Source organism: Leptonychotes weddellii, chromosome 9 (assembly GCF_054177405.1).
Source record: "Leptonychotes weddellii isolate Sample4059 chromosome 9, ASM5417740v2, whole genome shotgun sequence".
NCBI lineage: Eukaryota > Metazoa > Chordata > Mammalia > Carnivora > Phocidae > Leptonychotes > Leptonychotes weddellii.
In genome coordinates, this window is record NC_138377.1 from 33,564,697 (window position 1) to 33,586,773 (window position 22,077).

The 22,077-nt window shown below is 36.7% G+C and overlaps 1 protein-coding gene across 1 annotated transcript in view; it reads left to right on the forward strand.

Moving 5' to 3' along the window:
• KCNH5 (potassium voltage-gated channel subfamily H member 5) overlaps positions 1-22,077 on the forward strand; it is a 277,648-nt gene that overhangs the window by 37,138 nt on the left and 218,433 nt on the right. The window contains exons 3-5 of the mRNA XM_081830419.1: positions 5,046-5,152; positions 9,630-9,758; positions 19,943-20,058. Coding sequence (XP_081686545.1) covers positions 5,046-5,152; positions 9,630-9,758; positions 19,943-20,058 — 352 coding nt within the window. The remainder of the gene's footprint in view (positions 1-5,045; positions 5,153-9,629; positions 9,759-19,942; positions 20,059-22,077) is intronic.

Genomic DNA, 22,077 nt, shown 5'->3' on the forward strand with positions numbered 1-22,077 from the left:
TTTGCTAGGCTGTGAATTACAGCCTATAGATAATATTATCCTTTTTGCAGTGACTAAATATGGTGTTTTAGTCCAAGAGCATTGTTGACCATTAGCAGATTAAGATAGATTGGCAGAACTCATGAATAGGTTTATATATATTTTTTTGTTTGTAAGGTTCCTTTCTCCGTTGGAACTCTGTCAGCATTTATAGCCATCCTTGCTGGTAGGTATCATAATGAGGCTTGTTTGTGAGATTTTGTTGGCAGAACAAGGGATCCAAGATAAGTAAATCCTGCTATAAACCAAGGCCACCTGTCCTTAGAAATTTGCCAGGGCAGAAAATACACGAAAGGTATACTGCCCAATGCTCAGGCAAGCTGGATTTAGCCTAGACCAGGCCTCAGGAAAATTTCTCCCTTACTCCCAAGACCAAATTTTACCACCAGTTAGTTGTGTGGCAAGAAAAGTGGCCAGAATATTCAGGAGTAGGCCCTGGGTTTGTGCTTCAACCTCATGGGCTCATAAAGAAGACACACAAAATGATGTATGTATCCCTTTAAGACGCAGTGACCCTGCCCATTAACAAACATGGCCCAACCCCTGTTCTAGAATTGTAGAGGAGCTAGAGAGTAGTGGGGTTGGGGCTGGAGGGGTTTTCTTCTAACCCTACCCGTAAGAAGCATTCCAGTCATGAATTCAGCCATTGTATAGCACATTATAATTTGTGACTTCATGTGCATTATCTTTTTAAAACCCTCACTCTCTGAGGTATATGAACATTATCATCATTTTACGGATGAGGAAACTGAAGGTCAAAGCAATTATATGTCTTGCCCATGAATTATGCAGTTTGTAAGTGGTGGGTGGACTTCTGTTATATCGTGACCCCTCAGTATTATAGCAGGGATAGATAGCTTCTGAGCATCTAAGTTTATTTTCCTTTCCAATAAAGATAACAGTGCAGCTGAAGAAGTCATTTATAATTACTCTAAGGAGAGCTTGGCATTCTAATAGAGCAATTTGAAGTTCTGAAAATTTTTTTATATTCCCATTATATATTCCTGGAGGGTACACATAAAAAATGTGCAAAATTATTATATAGGTATATAGTTTCTAAAGCCTGATGATTACCATTTCTAAATCTTGGTTTCCTTCAAATTCCATTAACCATTCAAAGACTGGATTGAGCTTCAGCCATCCAGAGTCAGGCTGCTGGAAACCTTGATAAAGACACTCAACATTTACGTGTAAATAGCTGAGCAAATAAACAAATGTGCCATTTTCGTAGACTTTGTGGAAGCATTGACTTCATCAGTATGGTTTGAACAACATCAGATGGAAATACTTTCATTGGGAGGATGGATAATACATTTCAGACATCTTTTATATTTTTTATATATATTTCATTTTGAAATATTTTTTATTCGTTAATTGCTGCATTTTACCACCTCAGATAAGCATTCTGTCACATATATTTGGTTTAATAAACTTAAAATGAAAAATACGAGTGAAACAATGTAAGAAATAAAAGACAAATTTTTAAGGAAGTATTCAGATTGTAATAACCTGGGATTTTTTTTTTCTTAAAGTGCCTCTATTAGGACAGGTAATTTTACCATTGAGAGGGCTAATTTAGTGAAGAATATATTATAGAATTTTTAGAGTTTATTTGAAAAGTTGCTTTTTTCATCTTCTCTTTGGAATTTTCACTGAATTGGACTTGTGTTTTATTTTTTATTAAGTGATATTATTACATCAATTTCCAAGACAGTTTTTTAAATTTAAGTTGTAACTTATTTTTAAATCCTATTAGAGTTAATTTTTCAAAATTTTTAAAATCTTAATTGCTTGTTATATTGTAGATGCTTTCTTGTTTTTAATGTTTTTCTGTTGGTCAGTTGTGGATATTGTGTTTTAGTTTATTGAACCATAGAGCTCTGACATTTACTAACAGGAGTAAAATGGTTTTTCTTTTCTTTCCTATTAAGACCATAAACATTTAGTTAACTTAACCATATCTCAACTTTTTTCCCTGTTTTTAAATGTTTTCTTTCTACTAGTAAGTCTTTAAATTAAAAATAACAGTCAATTAAAAAAAAACTGGTTGATTTAAAAAGTTCACCTGTCTGTAAAAAATATTAACAGTATTAAAGTGGTGTCTTATTTTTTGGAGGGCAAGGAGGGTGCCTTTAACTGAGTAATTCTAGTTTCAGTGTAATGCCTTTAAGAGATTTTCATGAAACTGTCATGAGCTGGAGTTCAGGCTTTGGCAGAAATTATGGTTTTTCAATGCTGTGTTATAGGTAGGCTCGGAGGCTTCTTCTGTGAGTCTGGCTCTGAGATTATGGGGTTAGAATCTGTCATTTTATTCTGAGATTCTCTTGCTTATTTTACTGTTATAATGACAATGAAAATTTTCTTTTTTAATAAAAGATAGAAATACTGTAATTGAAAATGCAGGATGTGGATTAGGCAGTCTTTGGTAAGCTTTATCTATTTCTTTTCCTTTTTTAGTTTCTAGAATTCTAGTTCGTTAAGTTAGTGTTATCATAAGATGGGCCATGACTCTGTAATTTCTGGCTGTGACATAGTATTGCTGTTGAATCCACTATTTTTTTTTTTTTTTTTTTTTGCTATTCAACTATGTTTTCCATGTAAATTTTCTAGGTTGATAAATTCGGGGGCAGATTTCCCTTGAAGACAATGAATCTTAACTCAGGGGCCCTCCCTTGAGTGGATGTCTTCCAAAGCTCTGTACCTAATTTTGTTTTATAATTTTATATTATTTTCTTTAAAGAGGGTCCCTAAGACTGTATAAGCTTTAGGCCCTACCTCACTTGCATTAGCCTCTGGCCGATATGCAAACTCATTGAAACTGGAAGAAAAGCAATGACAAAGATAGACTTGAACCTTCAGAAACTTAGTCAAGGTATCTGGCAGGTGCCACATATTCTTTTCTGGTGGAAGATAGGTTCTGGACAATTATGCTAATTAGTAGATCTTTGTATCTAAAACCAGATGCACAACTGATGATCATGAAAGCATCACAAGTAAAGTTTGAGAGGCTTGTAGTCCTTGACTGACTTCTGTTGTGTAGATAATCAGACTTTTGGTGAGGTTCTCTTAGAAAAACAGATAATTTCAAACATTGGGAAATTTTTGTGGCATGTAAAATCTCACTCTTTAACCTATATTTTGTATATTCCCTCACCCATGGCAACAGTGTATATCTTCTTCAATTTATCACCATTGTTTTTCTCCTGTTAGCCATTCCTGCACCTGTCTTGAGAAAAATCCTCATAACTGATGAGAATGTTGATGTAGTATATGTGTAACATGGACTCTTCACGTATCCTTGTGTGTGGGAAGATAAAAAAGACCGTGCAGGGCGCCTGGGTGGCTCAGTTGGTTAAGCAACTGCCTTCGGCTCAGGTCATGATCCTGGAGTCCCGGGGTAGAGTCCCACATCGGGCTCCCTGCTCAGCAGGGAGTCTGCTTCTCCCTCTGACCCTCCTCCCTCTCATGCTCTCTGTCTCTCATCCTCTCTCTCGCAAATAAATAAAATCTTAAAAAAAAAAAAAAAAAAGACCATGCAAGCTGAAACCATGCAATACGATCTTAAAACTCAGTGGAAAAATTTGTGATTATTCTGTGACTTTACCCATGTCTGTCAAAACATTAAAAACTCTCTTACTCTTGGTTATAAATGCAGGGAAATGCAAATAATAGTAAAACTCATATTTAGCACACTGTGATTTAGAACTTAAGAAACATTGAGAATTAAAGCATTTCATTTCTTTTTAAGAAAACTATCATGAGTCACTTGAATTATACTGCCTTCTCCTGATACAGCATGACATGAAGAGAGCATTTTTTTCTCTTAGTAAATGCTCATACTCCTTCATAAATCTGCATCAACCACAACTATTTTATTCCTGTACTCTCACGATTGTGAACTATCTCTTGTGGTTCTTTTAATGTGAAATTTTTTTACTGGCGTCACTTCCTCTGGGAAAACTTTTTTTTTTTTTTTTTAGATTTTATTCATTTATTTGACAGAGAGAGACACAGTGAGAGAGGGAACACAAGCAGGGGGAGTGGGAGAGGGAGAAGCAGGCTTCCCGCGGAGCAGGGAGCCCGATGCGGGGCTCGATCCCAGGACCCCGGGATCATGACCTGAGCCAAAGGCAGACGTTTAATGACTGAGCCACCCAGGTGCCCCTGGGAAAACTTGATCATCTTTGTCACAATCGCTTTCCTGATTTATGTTGATAAGTTCACCCTCCCTAAGTTCTTCCAGCTGCACATCTAGAGTCTCTCAAATGACAACAGTGTCAACATGCCATAGTCTTGGGTTTCATCTATACCTTCATTTATGTTCAATTTGAATGTCCCCTTCCAGCATTATCATTTTTCACTTCTTCACTAGACTTTAATCTTTGATGGCTAATTCCTGCTTTCAGTTATCTGTTTTTGTAAAATGTCACATGGGTTTATTGCTGAGAGCCAAGGAGGCAACAGAACTACATGCTTTGAGTCTGGGCGTGAACTGAATAACAGATGTACGGGGACCAAGACTGAGGGGCTTGGAAAGAAGTGATGTGATTGGTTACTGATTGTGATGTGTATCTGTTATTTACTAGTGATTTGTAGCTGAGGAGCTAACAGCAAAGTTTATACTTTATGCAGTTATTTACAGTTAATATACTATGATAACTGAAATTTGAATTGTGCTGTTGGGAAACTGGTGTTATTTAACTAAACCATAGTTACTGAAATTCATGCCTATATGAACTATGTAAGTTGATGATTCTCTCTCTCTCTTTCTCTCCCTCTCTTTCTCTCTCATATATATATACATATGAAATAATTTCTAAACCTAGCTTTTAGCAAGAAGTTTAACAATCACAATTAAAACATTGTTTCAATAATTTAGTTTTGTGGGAGCAGTATTTAATTTTGTAACTAAATTTGAATACTCAATCAAAAGAGACAACTATGTGATTTTATATAGCATTTGAAAAGCAACACAAAACTGAAATGGATTGTTTGTTTTTTCCCAGTTTTATGTATGGAGAATTGACTGACAAGAAGACCATTGAGAAAGTCAGACAGACTTTTGACAACTATGATTCAAACTGCTTTGAAGTTCTTCTGTACAAGAAAAACAGTAAGTATCTAAATTACCAATAAGATGTGTCAACTCTGATTAATGTTATGTTTTGGTTAGTGGTGGTTGAGCTAGTGTAGAGAGAATATCAAACTTTGTCCTTCTCTTGGTAAAGGCAGGGGGTGCTGATAAAATTAGAGAGCAAAACTAATGAATGATTCTCCCTATGAAAAGCAACCTTTTGAGGAATGGCAGGAAAATATGGTGCATTTTAAATGTGATTTTGTATGTGTGTGTAAGGTGGCAAAATGTTTTGTAATTAATAGTCATGGTAAAGATCCTACAGTTACATGATAGCAACTAAAAATGATAGAGAAATTCATTCATTTCTTCTTGTGGTTAATGGAAAAGGTGATTGGTATCACTGAGTATGTGTGATTCCCTTTCTACATGTGCATGGCTGACGTGGTTATTGACTTGAGGTCTTTACCAATGTGGCCTTTTGCTAGTCTCTGACTCTTTTGTGTAGAAGGCTAACAGAAGTAGTTCCTACTTTCAGAATAGGCCATTCACATCTGGTAAATATGTATTGATTATGGTGAACTGTTCTCTAGGATGGAATTTGTGAATGATCAGTTGTCCATTATATATCACATAAGACCTCATGATATGGACTCTCTTTCAGAATTTGCAGCCAAACAAAAACCAACTATTGTACTCCAAAACCAAATTTCCTTTCTAATTTGTTTTCTTTGAATAGTTTGGTCACTGAGTTTTATTTCTTTTTCCCAAGTTGGCCTTTTTTTTTAAAAAAAATTTTTTTTTAAATGAACAGTCAGTTTACAAGATGGGTCAATTTATTTAGTGTTAATGATAAATGACAGCAAAGCCAATTATTACCATTTTTAAAAAGATTTATTTATTTATTTGACAGAGAGAGAGAAAGAAAGGGAGAGAGCATGAGTGGGAGGGACAGAGGGAGAGGAATATCAAGTAGACTCCCCGCTGAGCACGGAACCCAACATGGGGCTCGATCTCATGACCCTGAGATCATAACCTGAGCCGAAATCAAGAGTCGGACACTCAATCGACTGCGCCACCCAGGCGTCCCAAAGCCAGTTATTATCTTTAGTGGAAATTGATGGTTACTAAATTCTTCCCCAGTTTGGGAAGCATTTTAGCTTCAAGAGGAAGCACTTGCTCCATGTTCAGAGCGGGCTGGATTTTTTATAGCATAATTCATCCTCTCCACCTTACTCAAACATTTATTCACTATAAAATATTTAGAATTGAACTTAGGTTTTTCTTTTTATTAATAGACCATCAAAGACATAATCACAGCCACAGGCATTGCTTTAAAATTAGTGCACTTGGTAATGGGAATACTGGTCTTTAGTGGTTTTACCTATGGAATGTCTTATTATTTTATCTTTCATTTTAGAATCAAGGCCAAAGAGGTATTCCTCTTTATTCATGGCCAAATGTCTGTTGGCTTGTCACCCAGAAAACAATCCATTCTGAATGATCTGCTCTGGCCTCGACTGGAGAAAAGTCAAGCTTGAGGTGTCCTCTGGGTCTTTCTCACCAAGTCCAGATATATATCGATAAATTTGTAGTAGACTCCTATGTCAAAACCCTGTATCTTTTTCATATAGGTTGTTCTCCTTTGAATGACTTAGATATGTGCCCTGAGTTTAGCAAATAATTTAAGGATATTCCCTATTACTAAAGTCATTTCACTTTGACACTAAGAAGAATAAACAAATATTTGCCTGATTTTAAAGCATGAGAACCAAGTTCATAGTGTCTGAGTTTCTTAAAAATACCTTTGTGGAGATTCTGTTTTCCTTATATCCTTTAAATCATGTTAACAAGAACTTGAATTTTACATTTCCAAAAGTTTCCTTCCAAGGTGGTATTTTGCTTTATTTTAATGTTTTGAAATTCTGTTATTTGCATTGAGTTTTTTTCATTAATATGGATAGGTATCATTTAGGTATTTTAGTGGAGTTCTACTACACTGAAAGGAGCTTTAAAAAATCTTGTAAATTGTTACCTGAAGGTTCTTGAACATCAACTAGAAAAAATATGTTTTTGTAACTTTTTAAAAATGTTAGATAGAAAAATTCACATGTCTGTAGATAAATGTTTTGGGAATGCCTGAATGCCACGTCTTCCTAACACTTCCATTAAGTAATTAGGTTAAACAGCATTTTGCAAATGGGGGGATTGAGGTATCTGATTTAACATGTGTCATCATTGACATTTCAGTTTGTAGGCTCTGTTTTTAAGGTGCATTGCTCTGATTAGCGGGAACCGTTTCTGTTGGGAAGGAAACAGTAGCACTAGGGTGATGGTTTAAATGGGTCTTCCTGTCTGCACAAAGGCACACCTGTGATAGTCTGGGCCGCCCAGATAATCAATGCTAAGACACTGCCCTGAGTTTCCATCTACGACTGGCCTCTCTGCCTAACCCTCTCAGACGTTCTGCTCTCTTGAACCCCCAGACCAGAGTATGGATATTTTACCAGCCACTCAGCAAATACTCTGTCTACTTGGGGAATCTGACCCTGTAAGTCAACTTTGATAGCTGAAAGCAGTTTTAAAAAAACAGTCCTGACTCTAGGCTAAAATTTGAAAAATTGCTCTTTTCATAGAATGTGCAAAATGTAACATCATCTCTTTCTGTTCAGATTTTTAACAGACCTTGGAAAATGACTGATTTTTAATGCCCTTTTCTCTGTTTATGACCCTGCTGCCTCAAGCTCCTGTGTTGGAACAGCCATAGGCCACGTATCTGCTAGCATGTGTCTGGTGATTTGTAGAACTGCGTACATCACTCACAGTTCTTGGGTACACTGTGTAGAAGAAGGAGCAGAAAACAAAGAACAAGCCTCTCTGGGAGATGGTGTGATGGTTTTTGAGATCCCTGTCTCACCCAGTGATCATTTTGGAAAGGGCCGTGTTTTCATAGGGCCCCAGGGTTGCTAAGGATCTGGTTGTCAGAACTGAATATTCCATAAACACCTCCTCTTTCTAATTCTCTGACTTCTTGAACCTGGTAGTTAAGCCATCTCTTCTTGTCTACATGACAAATTCCCCATTGTGGTGACATTCCTCTGTGAGTTTTTTGACCAAAGGTATGAAGTTTTTTCTAATTTGGTTTTCGTTGCACCACTAACAGACTATCAGCTCTCACATAGAGACTATTAATAGCTGCATATTTCACTCCCCAAATCCCAAACCTAACAAAAGCCTTTATGTCTTTAAGATAGAAAATTTGGAGAGGCTTTACTGCACCATGGCTTGGAAAGAATATAATGGAAAATGTGTCTTTTTGATTCTGATGGAACATTCCTTCAGTGTTTTATCGTTTAATGGATAATTACTCCTTTGAAGGCATTTCTTGTGTCTTCAAATATTTATTGTTTGAAATAATGCCAGTTCCTGGTTTGTCCAAATCCAAAGCCTTAAGTGCTCTGAAACTCTTTGTTTTCTGGAGTCTGCAGGAGCCATTGTTTAAAGAACATAGTGACAGCTCAGAGGATCATAGGGGAAGGGAGGGAAAACTGAATGGGAGGTCATCTGAGAGGGAGAAAAACCATGAGAGACTCTTGACTATGGGAAGCAAACTGGGGTTTGCTGGAGGGGAGGTGGGCAGGGGAATGGGGTAATTGGGTGATGGGCATTAAGGAGGGCATGTGATGTGATGAGCACTGGGTGTTATACGCAACTGGTAAATTATTAAAAAATAAAGAATATTTGAACAACTGCAAACAAAAAAAAATAAAGAACATAGTGACAGAGTCAAGCCTCATTCTTTGAGTGAAGGAGATAGGAAGCAGTGGCTCATGAAGATACCTGAGAATCTCAAGGGCTGGGGGCATGTCTCCCCCCCCCCACCCTTTAAGGTCGCCTTAAAAGCTTCAGGTAGAGTTCTGTGTACAGCAGACATCAAGCGTTGCTGACATCCTCTCTCTCTGATGTGGGGCTGCTGTCAAAGGCATAGAGCCATCTTACAACTCTGACTGACGAGAGAGCCTTGAGGTAGGAAGAGCATTTCAAATGTTCTTCCACGAGGAATGCTTATCAGAGCATCAGCGATTGCTGCTGAAGTCAATTGGAAACACTTCTCAAAGGGACAGGAAGAGAGAAGCATGTAGGAGTGGTCACACATGGTGAAACTATGAAAAGGAAGCTGGAGAAAGCAGCGGAGGTGCAGGGACACAGACCTAAAGGTAATGCTGGTGTTACTGTGGTGACACAGCTTTTGTGCTCCTGTGTGGTGAAATGTCACCCTCAGCTTTACTTTCACATTTTGATATTTTGGGTTGAAAAATGTTTATTAATATTTGAGCAATTGGTAATTGATACAAAGTTAAAGTTTTTTTTTTTTAATTCTGGAAGCAATTAAAATACTGTTGTTTCGGTGCTCGTTCCTGGCACAGCAGTGGGCAGCTGAAGAAAGAGGCAAGGCAGGAGACCAAATCATTGCTGTGGCTATGTCACACTCTATTGTCCTTTCTATCTCTTACAGGAACCCCTGTTTGGTTTTATATGCAAATTGCACCAATAAGAAATGAACATGAAAAGGTGGTCTTGTTCCTATGTACTTTCAAGGATATTACGTTGTTCAAACAACCAATAGAGGATGATTCAACAAAAGGTAATTTTCTTTTTCTTTTTCTTTTTTGAGAGAGAGAGAGAGTGGGGGGAGGGACAGAGGGAGAGAGAGAGAATCCTAAGCAGGCTCCCTGCCCAGCGTGGAGCCGATGCAGGGCTTGATCTCATGACTCTGACATCATGACCTGAGCTGAAATCAAGAGTTGGTCACTTTAACTGACTGAGCCACCCAGGCACCCCAACAAAAGGTAATTTTCAAAGGAATGGCCACACTTAAGAATTAGGCTGTCAATTAAATATATTATTATTTAAAAAATACATAGGTTGAACTGGAACACAAAATTTTACTATTTGGTACTTCTTTTGCTTTACGTTCATGCTAGTAATTATCCACAACCAGTTTTATTCAATCATACCATTTGAATGGAAATAGCATGGCTATCCAGAGTAGAAATAATAGTTGGTTAACTTAAATTATAATAAGAGGAATTGAGATAAGACATAAGGAAGAACATAGAGCATTATTAATTTAGAATCAATATAATGGGAATCGTAGAGCATTATTAATTTAGAATCAATATAATGGGAATTTTGACAACTTCTTCCAGGATGAACTTTAGAAACACAAAATATAACAGCCTGTGAGATGGTTTGGGTGAAGTCCTTTTACAGCACAGTTGATCAGTTGATTGAATTTGTTGAATTGATTAGAGATTGGTTAGTTGACTTTTTTCACGTTACTTTTCACCCTTTACTTACTCAGCTTTTGTAGATTCTCTTGGGTAGATGCTGTTAGATTATGTGAAGAATAATTTTGTTATCAAGAGAGTGGCTGGCAAAATGCAAACATCCTGACTACAGTCTTACTGACTTTAATATTCAGGGGGAGAGTTATAGAAAGCAGTAGTCAGTGGCATGTGCTTTTATCCTGTTTTCTATGTAATTTACTCTCATTTAATTCTCTCCAATTATGTTTAAATTAAAAACTGGTATCTGATAAATGAAGAATTTCAAATACTCTTAGAAGTTTTATGACCATGTTATTTTTAATAATCTCTTTGGAGACTAAAAATGTAATCTTCCTCTTTGCATTTGGCATTGCCTTTTCTTACCTCTTTAAAAAAACTGGCACGAAAGTTTAATTTTTCCAACTGTAATCATAATTGTAGAAAAATTTTATAGGTTTATTCCTTGCATATGAATTCACATATATTATACTTGGTCAGTTTTTGGTTAACATCAAATTATAAGAGGAAAATTTTGTAATGTGTAAACCATTTATTTTTATTTTTATATTTTTTAAAGATTTTATTTATTTATTTGAGAGAGAGAGAGCACAAGAGGGGGGAGCGGGAGAGGGAGAAGCAGACTCCCTGCTGAGCAGGGAGCCCGATACGGGACTCGATCCCAGGACTCCAGGATCATGACCTGAGCTGAAGGCAGTTGCTTAACCAACTGAGCCACCCAGGACCCAGTAATGTGTAAACCATTTAAAGTATAACATGGAACAATTTATTTGTGAATGTTTCTGAAAATGTGTGTATTAAATCATCTCCTGGAAGATCGAATATTCACTTTTGGACTTATTTTACCTGTTCTTCTACCTTTACTCATAGACCCAGTGTCTAGAAGGTTTAGGATGAATTTAAATACTGTTTTTAAAAATAGAATAGTTTTCTAATAGTATTTAGGTTTAATGCTTGTTTGTTTGTTTTAAAATTCAACGTGCTCCATCCAATAGCAATAGAATTTGTGTTCTCAAGCTTACGTGGAACATTCACTAGATAGATCACATTCTGGCCATAAAACACACCTTGGCCAATTTAAAAGAATAGAAATCTTAAAAGGCATGTCCTTAGACCACAATGGAATTAAACTAGAAATCAATAACAGAAAGATAGTTAAGAAATCTCCAAATACTTAGAAATTAACACATTTCTAAATAACCCATGGGCCAAAGAAGAAGCCTGAAGATAAATTAGAAAAATATTTTGACTAACTGAAAATGAAATTACAAATTATCAAATTAATGGGATATAGCAAAAGTAGTGGTTAGAGCAAAATGTATGTAACATTAAATGCATATATGAGAAAAGAGGAAAGATATAAAATTAAAACCCTAAGCTTCTACCTTAGGGAGACAAAGAAGAGCAATTTAAGTGAAAGCAAGCTGAAGACAAGAAATAAGAAACTTTAGAGCAGAAATCAATGAACTAGAAAATAGGAAAACATTAGAGAAAATCACCACAACTCAAAGCTGGTTCTTTAAAAAGATCATCAAAGTTAATAAACCGCTAGCCAGGCTAACCAAGAACAAAGGGAGAAGAAGCAGATTACCAATATTAGAAGTTAAAGAAGGGCCATCACAACTCATCTCAAGGACATTAAAGCATATAAAGGAATACTTTGATCAACTCTATAGCCACTGAATTGATAATTTAGGGGAAATGGACCATTTCTTTGAAAAACAAACTGCCAGAACTCACACTAGGAGAAATAGATAACTTAAATCATCTTATATCTATTAAAAATTAATTAATAATTAATAAACTTCCAAAACAAAGAAACACCATGTATAATGTTTCTGTTTTTCATTTTTGGCAAATCTACAATCTTTTCCAAAAATAGAAGCAGAGAGAACTCTCCTCACTTGTTCTATGAGACCAGCACTACCCTCATACCAAAACCAGAAAAAGACATCACTAGAAAAGAACATTATAGACCAATATTTCTCATGAATATTCATATAAAAATACTCAACAAAAATTGAATCTACATGACAACTAAGTGGGATCTATTCCACATATGCAAAGTGGGTTCAACATGAAAAAAATCAATCACTGTAATCTACTATTTGAACAGGCTAAAAAAAGAAAGATCATATCATTTCATTTGACATAGAACAAGGATTTGACAAAATCCAGCACCCATTCATGGTAAAAACTCTTAGCAAAGTAGGAATGGAGAGCAACTTCCTCAACTTGATAAGGAACATCTATGAAAAACCTCCAGTTAACAGCTGACTATATCTTAAAGTAATATGTTTTTAAATAAAAGATAAGTAATTTTTATATGATTTGTGACCTAACATTCTTCGGATGAATTTGTCTTGCTTTCACACTGAATGACAGTAATACTGAGTAAAAAGCTTTTGTGTCACAGTATTTTCCCTTATATAATATTTATATCTATATTTGATGAATATTATAATTCTCTCTCTTTAAGTGATTTCATGACACTGCTGAAGTTAGGGAGAGTACATACAGTACATTCTCAATTTTGATATGCTGAACATTGATTGATGGTGTCAGTATATGTAGTCTATTTATGGAAACTAAAAATTGACAGCATTTTTTAGTGAAATTGGGGAAAAGGTGCTAATATTGAGCATTGACTTTTATTTTTCAAGTTAATGCCCTTCCATTTATCTGCCTACACCTCCATCCCTGTATCCTTATATCAGAATCTCAGAGTTCTTCATCAGGCAAAATCTTTTAAATGCATAACTCATTCTTACAAAAAAAAATGGCATTTGAATAAACTCCAAACAACTCAGACCATTTGATTTTGAACTATGTGCTTGATAGGCATGTAAATTAGAATTTACAGGGAAAATCAGACCCCATTGTGAAAATCATTAGAGAAGACTATCTCTTTCCAGTGCCAGAATTTGTGGGGGAAGAGCTTATTTTAAACAGACTTTTATTTTGAGACTTTTCCACACCTTTCAAATACATAACAGATCACTGAAAAAAGTATTGCACAATGTAACTATGAATGCTGTATATGAGCTACTTTCTATTGTTCAAATGAGCTGTAAAATTAATATGAAAAATTCAATAGAAATAAAATATTTATGACATTAAGTAATCATCCTACTATCTCTATGAAGGTAGAAGTATAGGAAAGTGTGTTTGGAAATCTTGGCAGAAAAAATATGTCTCTCAAATTCTTAAGTTGAATAAAGGGGACTGTGGAACTTTTGAGAAAGAGCAGAGGAGATTTCATGATAACACCATAATATCAAAATGATTTGGGTCTAAAACAATGAACTGGGAGATGGTAGATTTACTTTTAATTTAACCTTGGGCACCAGAGTTACTTAACATGAGCCTTCTTATGACTCTTGTAGGAAAGTTTTGTTCCCCTTGTTTATCTATTTTACTGATTTTTTCCCCTCAACCAAAAATGCTGATTAGGCGTACAGAATGGTGCAGGCACCATTCTAGGTCCTGGAGATACACAGTTCCTTCACATCCTAATGGCGGGGAGGGGAGACAAACAAGTAAATATATATTGGAAGTTTTCTTTCGATTGCTCTTCTCAGGAATATAAAAAACATGGTTATCACCTGAGAGTAAGGATGGTGAAGGAGATGAAGAAGTATTGAAGTCATGGTGAGAGAGAAGTAGGTATGAAATGGTAATCTAAGAGGGTGGAGAAGTGAGCGGGCAAAGGGAATTTGGTAAGCTGAACACTAAGGTCTGCTTCGGACTAGTGGTCATGAGTTCCACTAGAATCTATGAGCATGATTATTGTTTTACTCTGTCCATATTTAGTCAAAGATCTATAGATGAAGAAGTAATGAAGAGTTGGATTTAACCAGAGTTGGGATTTGGTAAGGTGAGTGAATGGAAAAGAATCAGGGCAAAGTATCAGGGAGTTGAGGCTGTTGCAAGGGCAGAGATGGAGGGTGTTTGTAAAATTTGAAGAAATACTTAGGTAATAGAGTTCTACCTAGGACATAGGAAATAGTATTTTAAGATACAGAATAGACAAGTGAATCCATACCTTAGCAGGCCAGAATGGAACTTTTAATCCCAGAGCAAGGGTATTTTTACCTTCCCCCTCCCCCTCCTCCTCTCCCTCCTCTTCCTCTTCCTCTTCTTCTTCTTCTTCAATTCTTCGAGTTAGAAGACAATTAATAAATTTGGTAAAGGGCATCTACACAAAAGGATATCTACGCAAATATCATACTTAATGGTTGAAACATTGAAAGGTTTCCTTTTGAGATTATTAACAAGTAAACAGTGCCCCTATAGCCACTGCTATTCAGCACTTTACATTTGACTTTCTTAATGTGAAAAGGGGCCAGTGATTAGAGCAAGGGCCTAAGTCCTTTGAGGATTTGCCAAGGTTGGAATTGACATCAATTTCCTACTTGCTTTGGTATTTTTACCAAGAAACTCAGACACATGGTTGAAAGAGTTGAGTAAAGGCTAATTCTGAATTTTATTTCTAAATTGTATTTGGGATAGTAACTATAATGTGATGGCAGCCAACCAATCTGAGTGCGCCTCTTCCTCATAATGAATCTTATAATACCAAAACTTCATTCTAGGTTGATTTTTTTTCCCTTAAAAAGAATGGCACTGAGTGATGTCAGTGATACCTCTGACTTATACCATGACGGATGGTAGTAAAAACCATCGAAGGGGAAGGAATCCAGTTTTGATGGAGTAGTTACTATATGTCAGGAAGTTTATGTTCTTTATTGCTCTTTCCTATAATTCTGAAAATTAGTATCATTATTTCTATTTTACTGTTGAAGATCCTGACATGCAAAGTGTGACTGATTTCCAATCCCATGTTCTCTCTATTGCACCATGCTGTCTCATCCTTTCCAGTGGAAACTTATTATTGTGGTTTGGCCACATTAATACCCTGCTCACCTTTTTTCCTACAGCAATTAAGCACATGTTGAGAACACTCTGATTCTGACAGAATTGAACTGTTTTGAACCAAGAAATTTACTGATAATAATTCAAGGGGGCAAAGCATTTTTGTTATCTTTTGTTCCTGGTACTGAGATCTTGGAACTGTTGCTCAGATAATCAGTCAATGGTACCTGATTCATCATTTGTAATAATACAAAGGGGAAAAATTACAGCCAAGAAATCCATTTCGTTGATTATCCATATGTGTTCTACAAGAGATGGCCAGAATCTCTGCCCATTTATCCTGTATGGTATTTTCAAACAGATTCCAAAACTGCCAAGACACTCACAGTGTGAAATATCCTGTGCCAAATAGTTATGGCATCTTCATGCCAATAATTGAGACAAAAAAAATTCTTACAGAATGAAGCTAACAGCAAAAATAGCAACCTTCCCCTGTGGGAAGCCAATGGTTTTCTTTAGAGAGGAAACAACAGATGAAATATGAGTAATTATGCCATGTAGTCTCTTTGGCCAAGAGTATAATTGTTTACCTAAGCTTTTTTCGTATAGATTAGAATCTTGTGTTACAGTCTAATAGATTGATTTAACTGCCTCTGTGACTTTCTCTTATTTTTAAGATTAAGCAGTGCATGATAAAGAGGTTAATTGCAACCCAATAGAGCTAAACTAATGTTTTATTAAGAAGGAGATGGCATCCTGAGCTTTTAGGAGAACAAATGTTCTCATAATTCCATGAACAACTCATAGAGCAAGTATTAGGCTCTTCATAGTCAGCTGTCTGTTCACATTACCCCATATCGACCACATCTAAGTAACATCAGCAAACTGTGCTGAATAATCAGTTACACCAGTGAGGTCTCTGTAAAGGTGAGATCAGTAAATGTATCACTGGGAAAAGTTAGAACTGCTGATGTGTCTTTTTTCTCTGACCTAGACAGTATGGCTGCTCGACTTTTTCAAAGTTTGACTGTATAGTGGGGGTTGGTGACAGATCAAATGAACTAATTTAGTTAATAACATAGGCAATTCCGAATGTGTCCAAGGGCACAAAGGGATAGGCATAAGGAAATTCACTGTGGTGTTGTTAGTGATAGTGAAAATCTAGAAACTACTTAAATGTTCATGAATAGAACATATGCATGATCAGAAAAGAGCAAATGTCTACTACTCTGAGATGATAAAGGTGCAGGCAAGAATCAGTGCCATACAGGTGGGTCTTGAGATGGAGGGGACAGAAGGGAAATTGAGGGCTATCTATTATGTTTCTTATGGCTTCTGTTTATTCAATAACACTTGACAAGGTAATCTGAGAGTGAGGAGAAAGGGGTGGTATAGGGGTCTTGAAAAAAATGCTAACTGTTTAAAACTGAGGACTATAAGAAAGCCCTAACCCTAGCCATTATCCTAGGAAATGAGAGAATGCATGCCATTTGATGATTTGTATTCTTCTATATGTCAATGAATTTATTCCTCCAATATCTCTTTTAATTTTTTTCAAAATATTTTCTGGATAAACCTTATTGAACTCTGGGAATAAAAATGGGCTTCTTTCTAAATCCAGTACTCAGAAGTACTAATATGTGTAACATCACTTGTCTTAGGAAAATGAAGCTTCAATAAGTATAACATTGCCTTGTAAGTTTCTAGAAATATTCAATGCAATTATAAATCCAGTTGAAGTAAGAAAGAGAAATGATCACAAGAAATATTTCAGGTGCCAACATTGTTACTGTCATCTGAAGATACTCTTACCACTATGAGTGGATCAGAGAAGCTTCCAGAAGGAGATAATGCTTTAACTGAGTCTGGAGGTGCCAGTAAATGCATGAAAGCCTGGAAACACTGAATATCATGGGGTGTACAGAGAATTCTTAGTAGATTTAATTTTAGTTTTGAATTTATTCTTTTTTTTTAATTTGCTACTGATTTTAGTAGGGCTGGAATACAGAGTATATATGAATAAGTAGAAGGGGATGAATGCAGAGCAATCTTTAGGATCAGAAACTAAATGACCTATATACCAAGGATATGCAATGTTATACTGAAGGCTTCAAGGGGTCTCTTAAAGAATGAAATAAGGGAAGGGCGTGGACCAGTTGTGTGCTTTAGAAAGCACTTTGGCAGCAATGTAGAGAGTTGCTTGGGGAGTATATGGTCAGTGAGCAGATAGAGAGTATAGTCTTTAAGATGCATGGGTGGAAGATGATATACTGTCTGACATATAGGGATGGAGAGAGGAGATTCAACTTGAGTATTTATTAATAAGTTATAGTCTATAAGACTTAGAAGTGATTGGATATGTGGATGTGGAGAAAATAGTGAAGGCGGATGGTAAATTTCAAGTTTCTGATATGGGCAATGGAAATATCATGGGCCCATTCACCAAGTCCAGGAATACATGAAAGATGTGGAGTTGGAGATGGAGAGAGAAGATGATGAGATCAATTTTGGACATGTTGTCAGATGCCTATAGACTATCTTAGTAAGAGGTGGCTAATGGCTGATTAGATACTAGATAGGTCTAGTCCTCAGAAGAAGAGTCTAGATTGGTGATAGAGATTGCATATTGGTCTTTTACATTGATGTTAAGTTCTTAGAGAGCTGGTGGCATATCTGGTGCTTCCTTTTTTTAAAATTTTTTTTAGCACATTACACAGGGTTAACCTTAGGGTTACATACAATTCTCAAGGCCTAACATTTTTTTTCTTCTAGCCATTAGGATAAAGTCCATTAATTAAGAATTAAGGACCTTCTACCAACTGATGCCAGTTTACCTATTTTCTAATCCACTTGTTGGATACCATAGAGGGAGCTGAATTGGTAGGGAAATACAAAGCTTAACTGAAGTCAGAATTAGCCTGAAGAATGGTAGTAAAGTATGATGTCATCTACCTAGTATAGTTTGAAAGACATTTGACAGGTGTCTGCCCAGGATTTCTTCCTTCATCTTTTGTCACATTGTTTGAAATTTCATCATTGCCATTACAGTCATTCCTTGGGACCAGCAGGATTTTTCCTTGCTAAGGAGTTATTTGACAAATAACATAGTTAGGGGCACTAGCATAGAAATTATCACATGGTCTTAATGGAATCTTTAATAAATTAAAGGATAATTGAGATAGGACCAGAGTATGGTTAGTTTTTTTTTTTTTTAAGATTTTATTTATTTATTTGAGAGAGAGAGAATGAGAGACAGAGAGCATGAAAAGGAGGAAGGTCAGAGAGAGAAGCAGACTCCCTGCTGAGCAGGGAGCCCGATGCAGGACTCGATCCCGGGACTCCAGGATCATGACCTGAGCCGAAGGCAGTCGCTTAACCAACTGAGCCACCCAGGCGCCCGAGTATGGTTAGTTTTGCTCTACTTATTCACATTTCCTTGAAATTAATTATTTTAATAACAGGAATTTGAGGCCTCAGAAGAAATTTCTTTTTTTTTTTTTAAGATTTTATTTGTTTATTTGATAGAGAGCGAGAGAGGGAACACAAGCAGGGGGAGTGGGAGTGGGAGAAGCAGGCTTCCCACTGAGCAGGGAGCCCAGTGTGGGGCTCAATCCCAGGACTCTGGGATCATGAACTGAGCCGAAGGCAGATGCTTAACAACTGAGCCACCCAGGCGCCCTCAGAAGAAATTTCTTTCTCATTAAATTCACATCCCTTTCCCCCAGAAGTTAAAATTACTACTCTTTCAGAAAACAGTATTAGGGATTCTAGATATTTAAGGAAGGATCTTTAGCTATCACTGTAGTTGTTAAGAGAGAAATAACATTTTTCTATGTAACAAGAAAAGATGGAAGTGTGATTAAGAACCATAATATGTGAGATTTGTCAAAATTGGGCTTCATTTTCTTATGTGTATATATCTGCACACAATGCACAGTAGAACTGTTTTTATTAGTCTATAATAAATACCCCTGCCCCCAACTTTCAGTGGCTTAACACAACAGAAGCCTATTTCTTGCTCACATTACAGTCCAAGGCAGGTGATCCTTGGCATATGGCAATCTTCTGTGCACTGATTCAGTGCTTTACCTCTCCCTGGGGACTTGTTGTCACTTGCATCCAGCTCGTAGAAAGAGGAAGAAAGTGTAGAGAAGTCTCACTTGCTTCTTATGTTGTGGCATGCACATGTGTAGGAGTGACACACTTCATTTCTGCTTTTATTCCATTGATGAGAACTAGGGACATGGACACAGCTAGATGCAAGGAATGCTGGGAAGTGTATTCATGGCTGGGCAGCTGTGTTCCAGGAACAAATCTATATAATGCAAGGGGGAGCACAGAATTTTGTGGGCAGCTGTAACTTGGCTACTGAGACTATGTAATAGATATGAGCAAAACACAAAGGTCACATATAAAAATTACTCATTACTTTTAGCTACGCTTGGAATGTGATGATGTTTATGCAGAAATAAAATGCTTTAGATTAATACTTTTTATTAGTTCTGGATGTTGTGCTATTTCTTATATCCTTTGAATATTAGCAAGAATGTTGGGTTCCATATTCATTATATGTGAAAAACTGAGACTTTCTCTCCTTACTTTTAAGGTTGGACAAAATTTGCCCGATTGACGCGGGCTTTGACAAATAGCCGAAGTGTTTTGCAGCAGCTCACGCCAATGAATAAAACAGAGGTGGTCCACAAACATTCAAGATTAGCTGAAGTAAGTGGGAGACTAACTTTCCTTCCCAAGATGGTGGTGGTGGTACATTTTTTCCCTCCAAATGATTCAATATAGGTATTTCTGGTTATTATTTTACAAGTACTTATCTTCTAATTATTTTTCCCTTATGGAATTACAGAAATTTTAAATATTTCTTTTTATTTTCTCATATTTTTGAAATGAGAAACTAGTTCATGACATCCCAAGTGGTATTTGTAGAGGGTGAGGTTTTCTTTGAGTAAATGAGATAGGAAGTTCACTCATTTTATCTATTTATGTATGCAGCACACACTCATTGAGAGTTTTCTCTGTGCCTGATACTTTACAAAGGATGTGAAGATGAATAAGCAATGGGCTCTACCATCAAGGAACTAAAGATCAAGCAGAAGAAACTGACAATAGGATATGATAAATAGGATGATAGGGTGCAGTGGGAACACATACAAGAGCATTTGCCTAGACTTGGGGCTCTAGGGAGGCTTACCTGAGTGAGGTGATACCTGGGGTGAGTGAATGTTGAAGGAAAAATATGAGAAATGGGTAAAGAAGAGATGCAGGTCATTTCTCCCAGGGAGACCAGCATGTGCAAAGGCTCAGAGATGAGAGAGTATGATGACTTTGAATATGAGTTCAGTGTGGGTGAAGTCAGGTGAAGGAAAGGTTAAAGTTATGTAGAGTGAAACAGTGGTGGTTGGTGTCCCATGTGCCAGGGAAATGATAAGATCACATTTATGCTTTAGAGAAACCTCTCAAAGGGAGATTGGTCCCTATGGTTTTCTTTGCAATGCCATGTTTTTCTTGTATTAATTTAAAAACTTGATTCTAAGAAGGGGTCCATAGATTTCATCAGATTACCAAAAGGGATCTGTGGTACAAAAATGATTAAAAACCTAGTGGCTTTGTGTTGAATGGGTAGATAGGGAAACTAGTTCAGAAAACCTAAGAGTAAATCAGCTAGATTGACCATGGCTTTAAGCAAGGAAACCGGAAATGGACATGGGCAGATAGCAGACACTCCAAGATTAGAGTCAACATATTTGTTGATAGATAAGAATTGAAAGTGAAAAAGAGGATGAGTCAAAGACAACTGGATAGATAGTACTGTGGCTAATAAAATGACAAATATAAGAGAAGGAAGAGAAGGTTTGGGGGCAATGGGAATGAGTTCAGTTTTGGGCATGTTAAGTTTAAAGTGCCTGACAGGAAATCCAAGTGGAGATGCCTCAAATGCAGAGGGATGAAGGGGGGGAAATTGGAGGGGGAGATGAACCATGAGAGACTATGGACTCTGAGAAACAAACTGAGGGTTCTAGAGGGGAGGGTGGTGGGGGATGGGTTAGCCTGGTGATGGGTATTAAAGAGGGCACGTACTGCATGGAGCACTGGGTGTTAAACAATGAATCATGGAACACTACATCAAAAACTAATGATGTACTGTATGGTGATTAACATAACATAATAATAAAAAAAAAGGCAGAGGGATTTCTGGGTCTGGCTCTGGAGGGATATCTGGGTCTGAATTTCAGGCCTTGGTGCCCTAGGACTAGATGATGTTACCCAGAGAAAGTATATTGAAACCAGAGAGAAAAGGAATTGAGGACAGAACTCCAGGGCCGCTAAAAGCTTTGTTGTTCATGTGTCTTCTGTAATCATCACTTGTCTTCCTGGTGTGAATGATGCCAAAAGCTAACTAAACTACAAAAGCTTGGCTAAGCACTTAGTGGGCACTCACAGAATATTCTGAGGTAGCTTACCAAAGAAGAGAAAGATGAAATTAAGTATATATGTTCATCAGTTTGCTCTGCTGGAGAAAAGTGAGTTGAAGAGCTCCAGAGTAACTTTCTAAACTAGTGGCAGATATTAAATTTGGTTTGGAGAGGGTGTGGAAGTAAAGTTTGTTCCTTGAATTTGGAGGACTCTGGATTTTTCTTGGACCATAGCTAACAGGGGACTTAGAAGGCTTTCTGCTCTAAATAGCACTGTTAGCCTGGGGAGAGATTAATACTTAGATGTGCAATC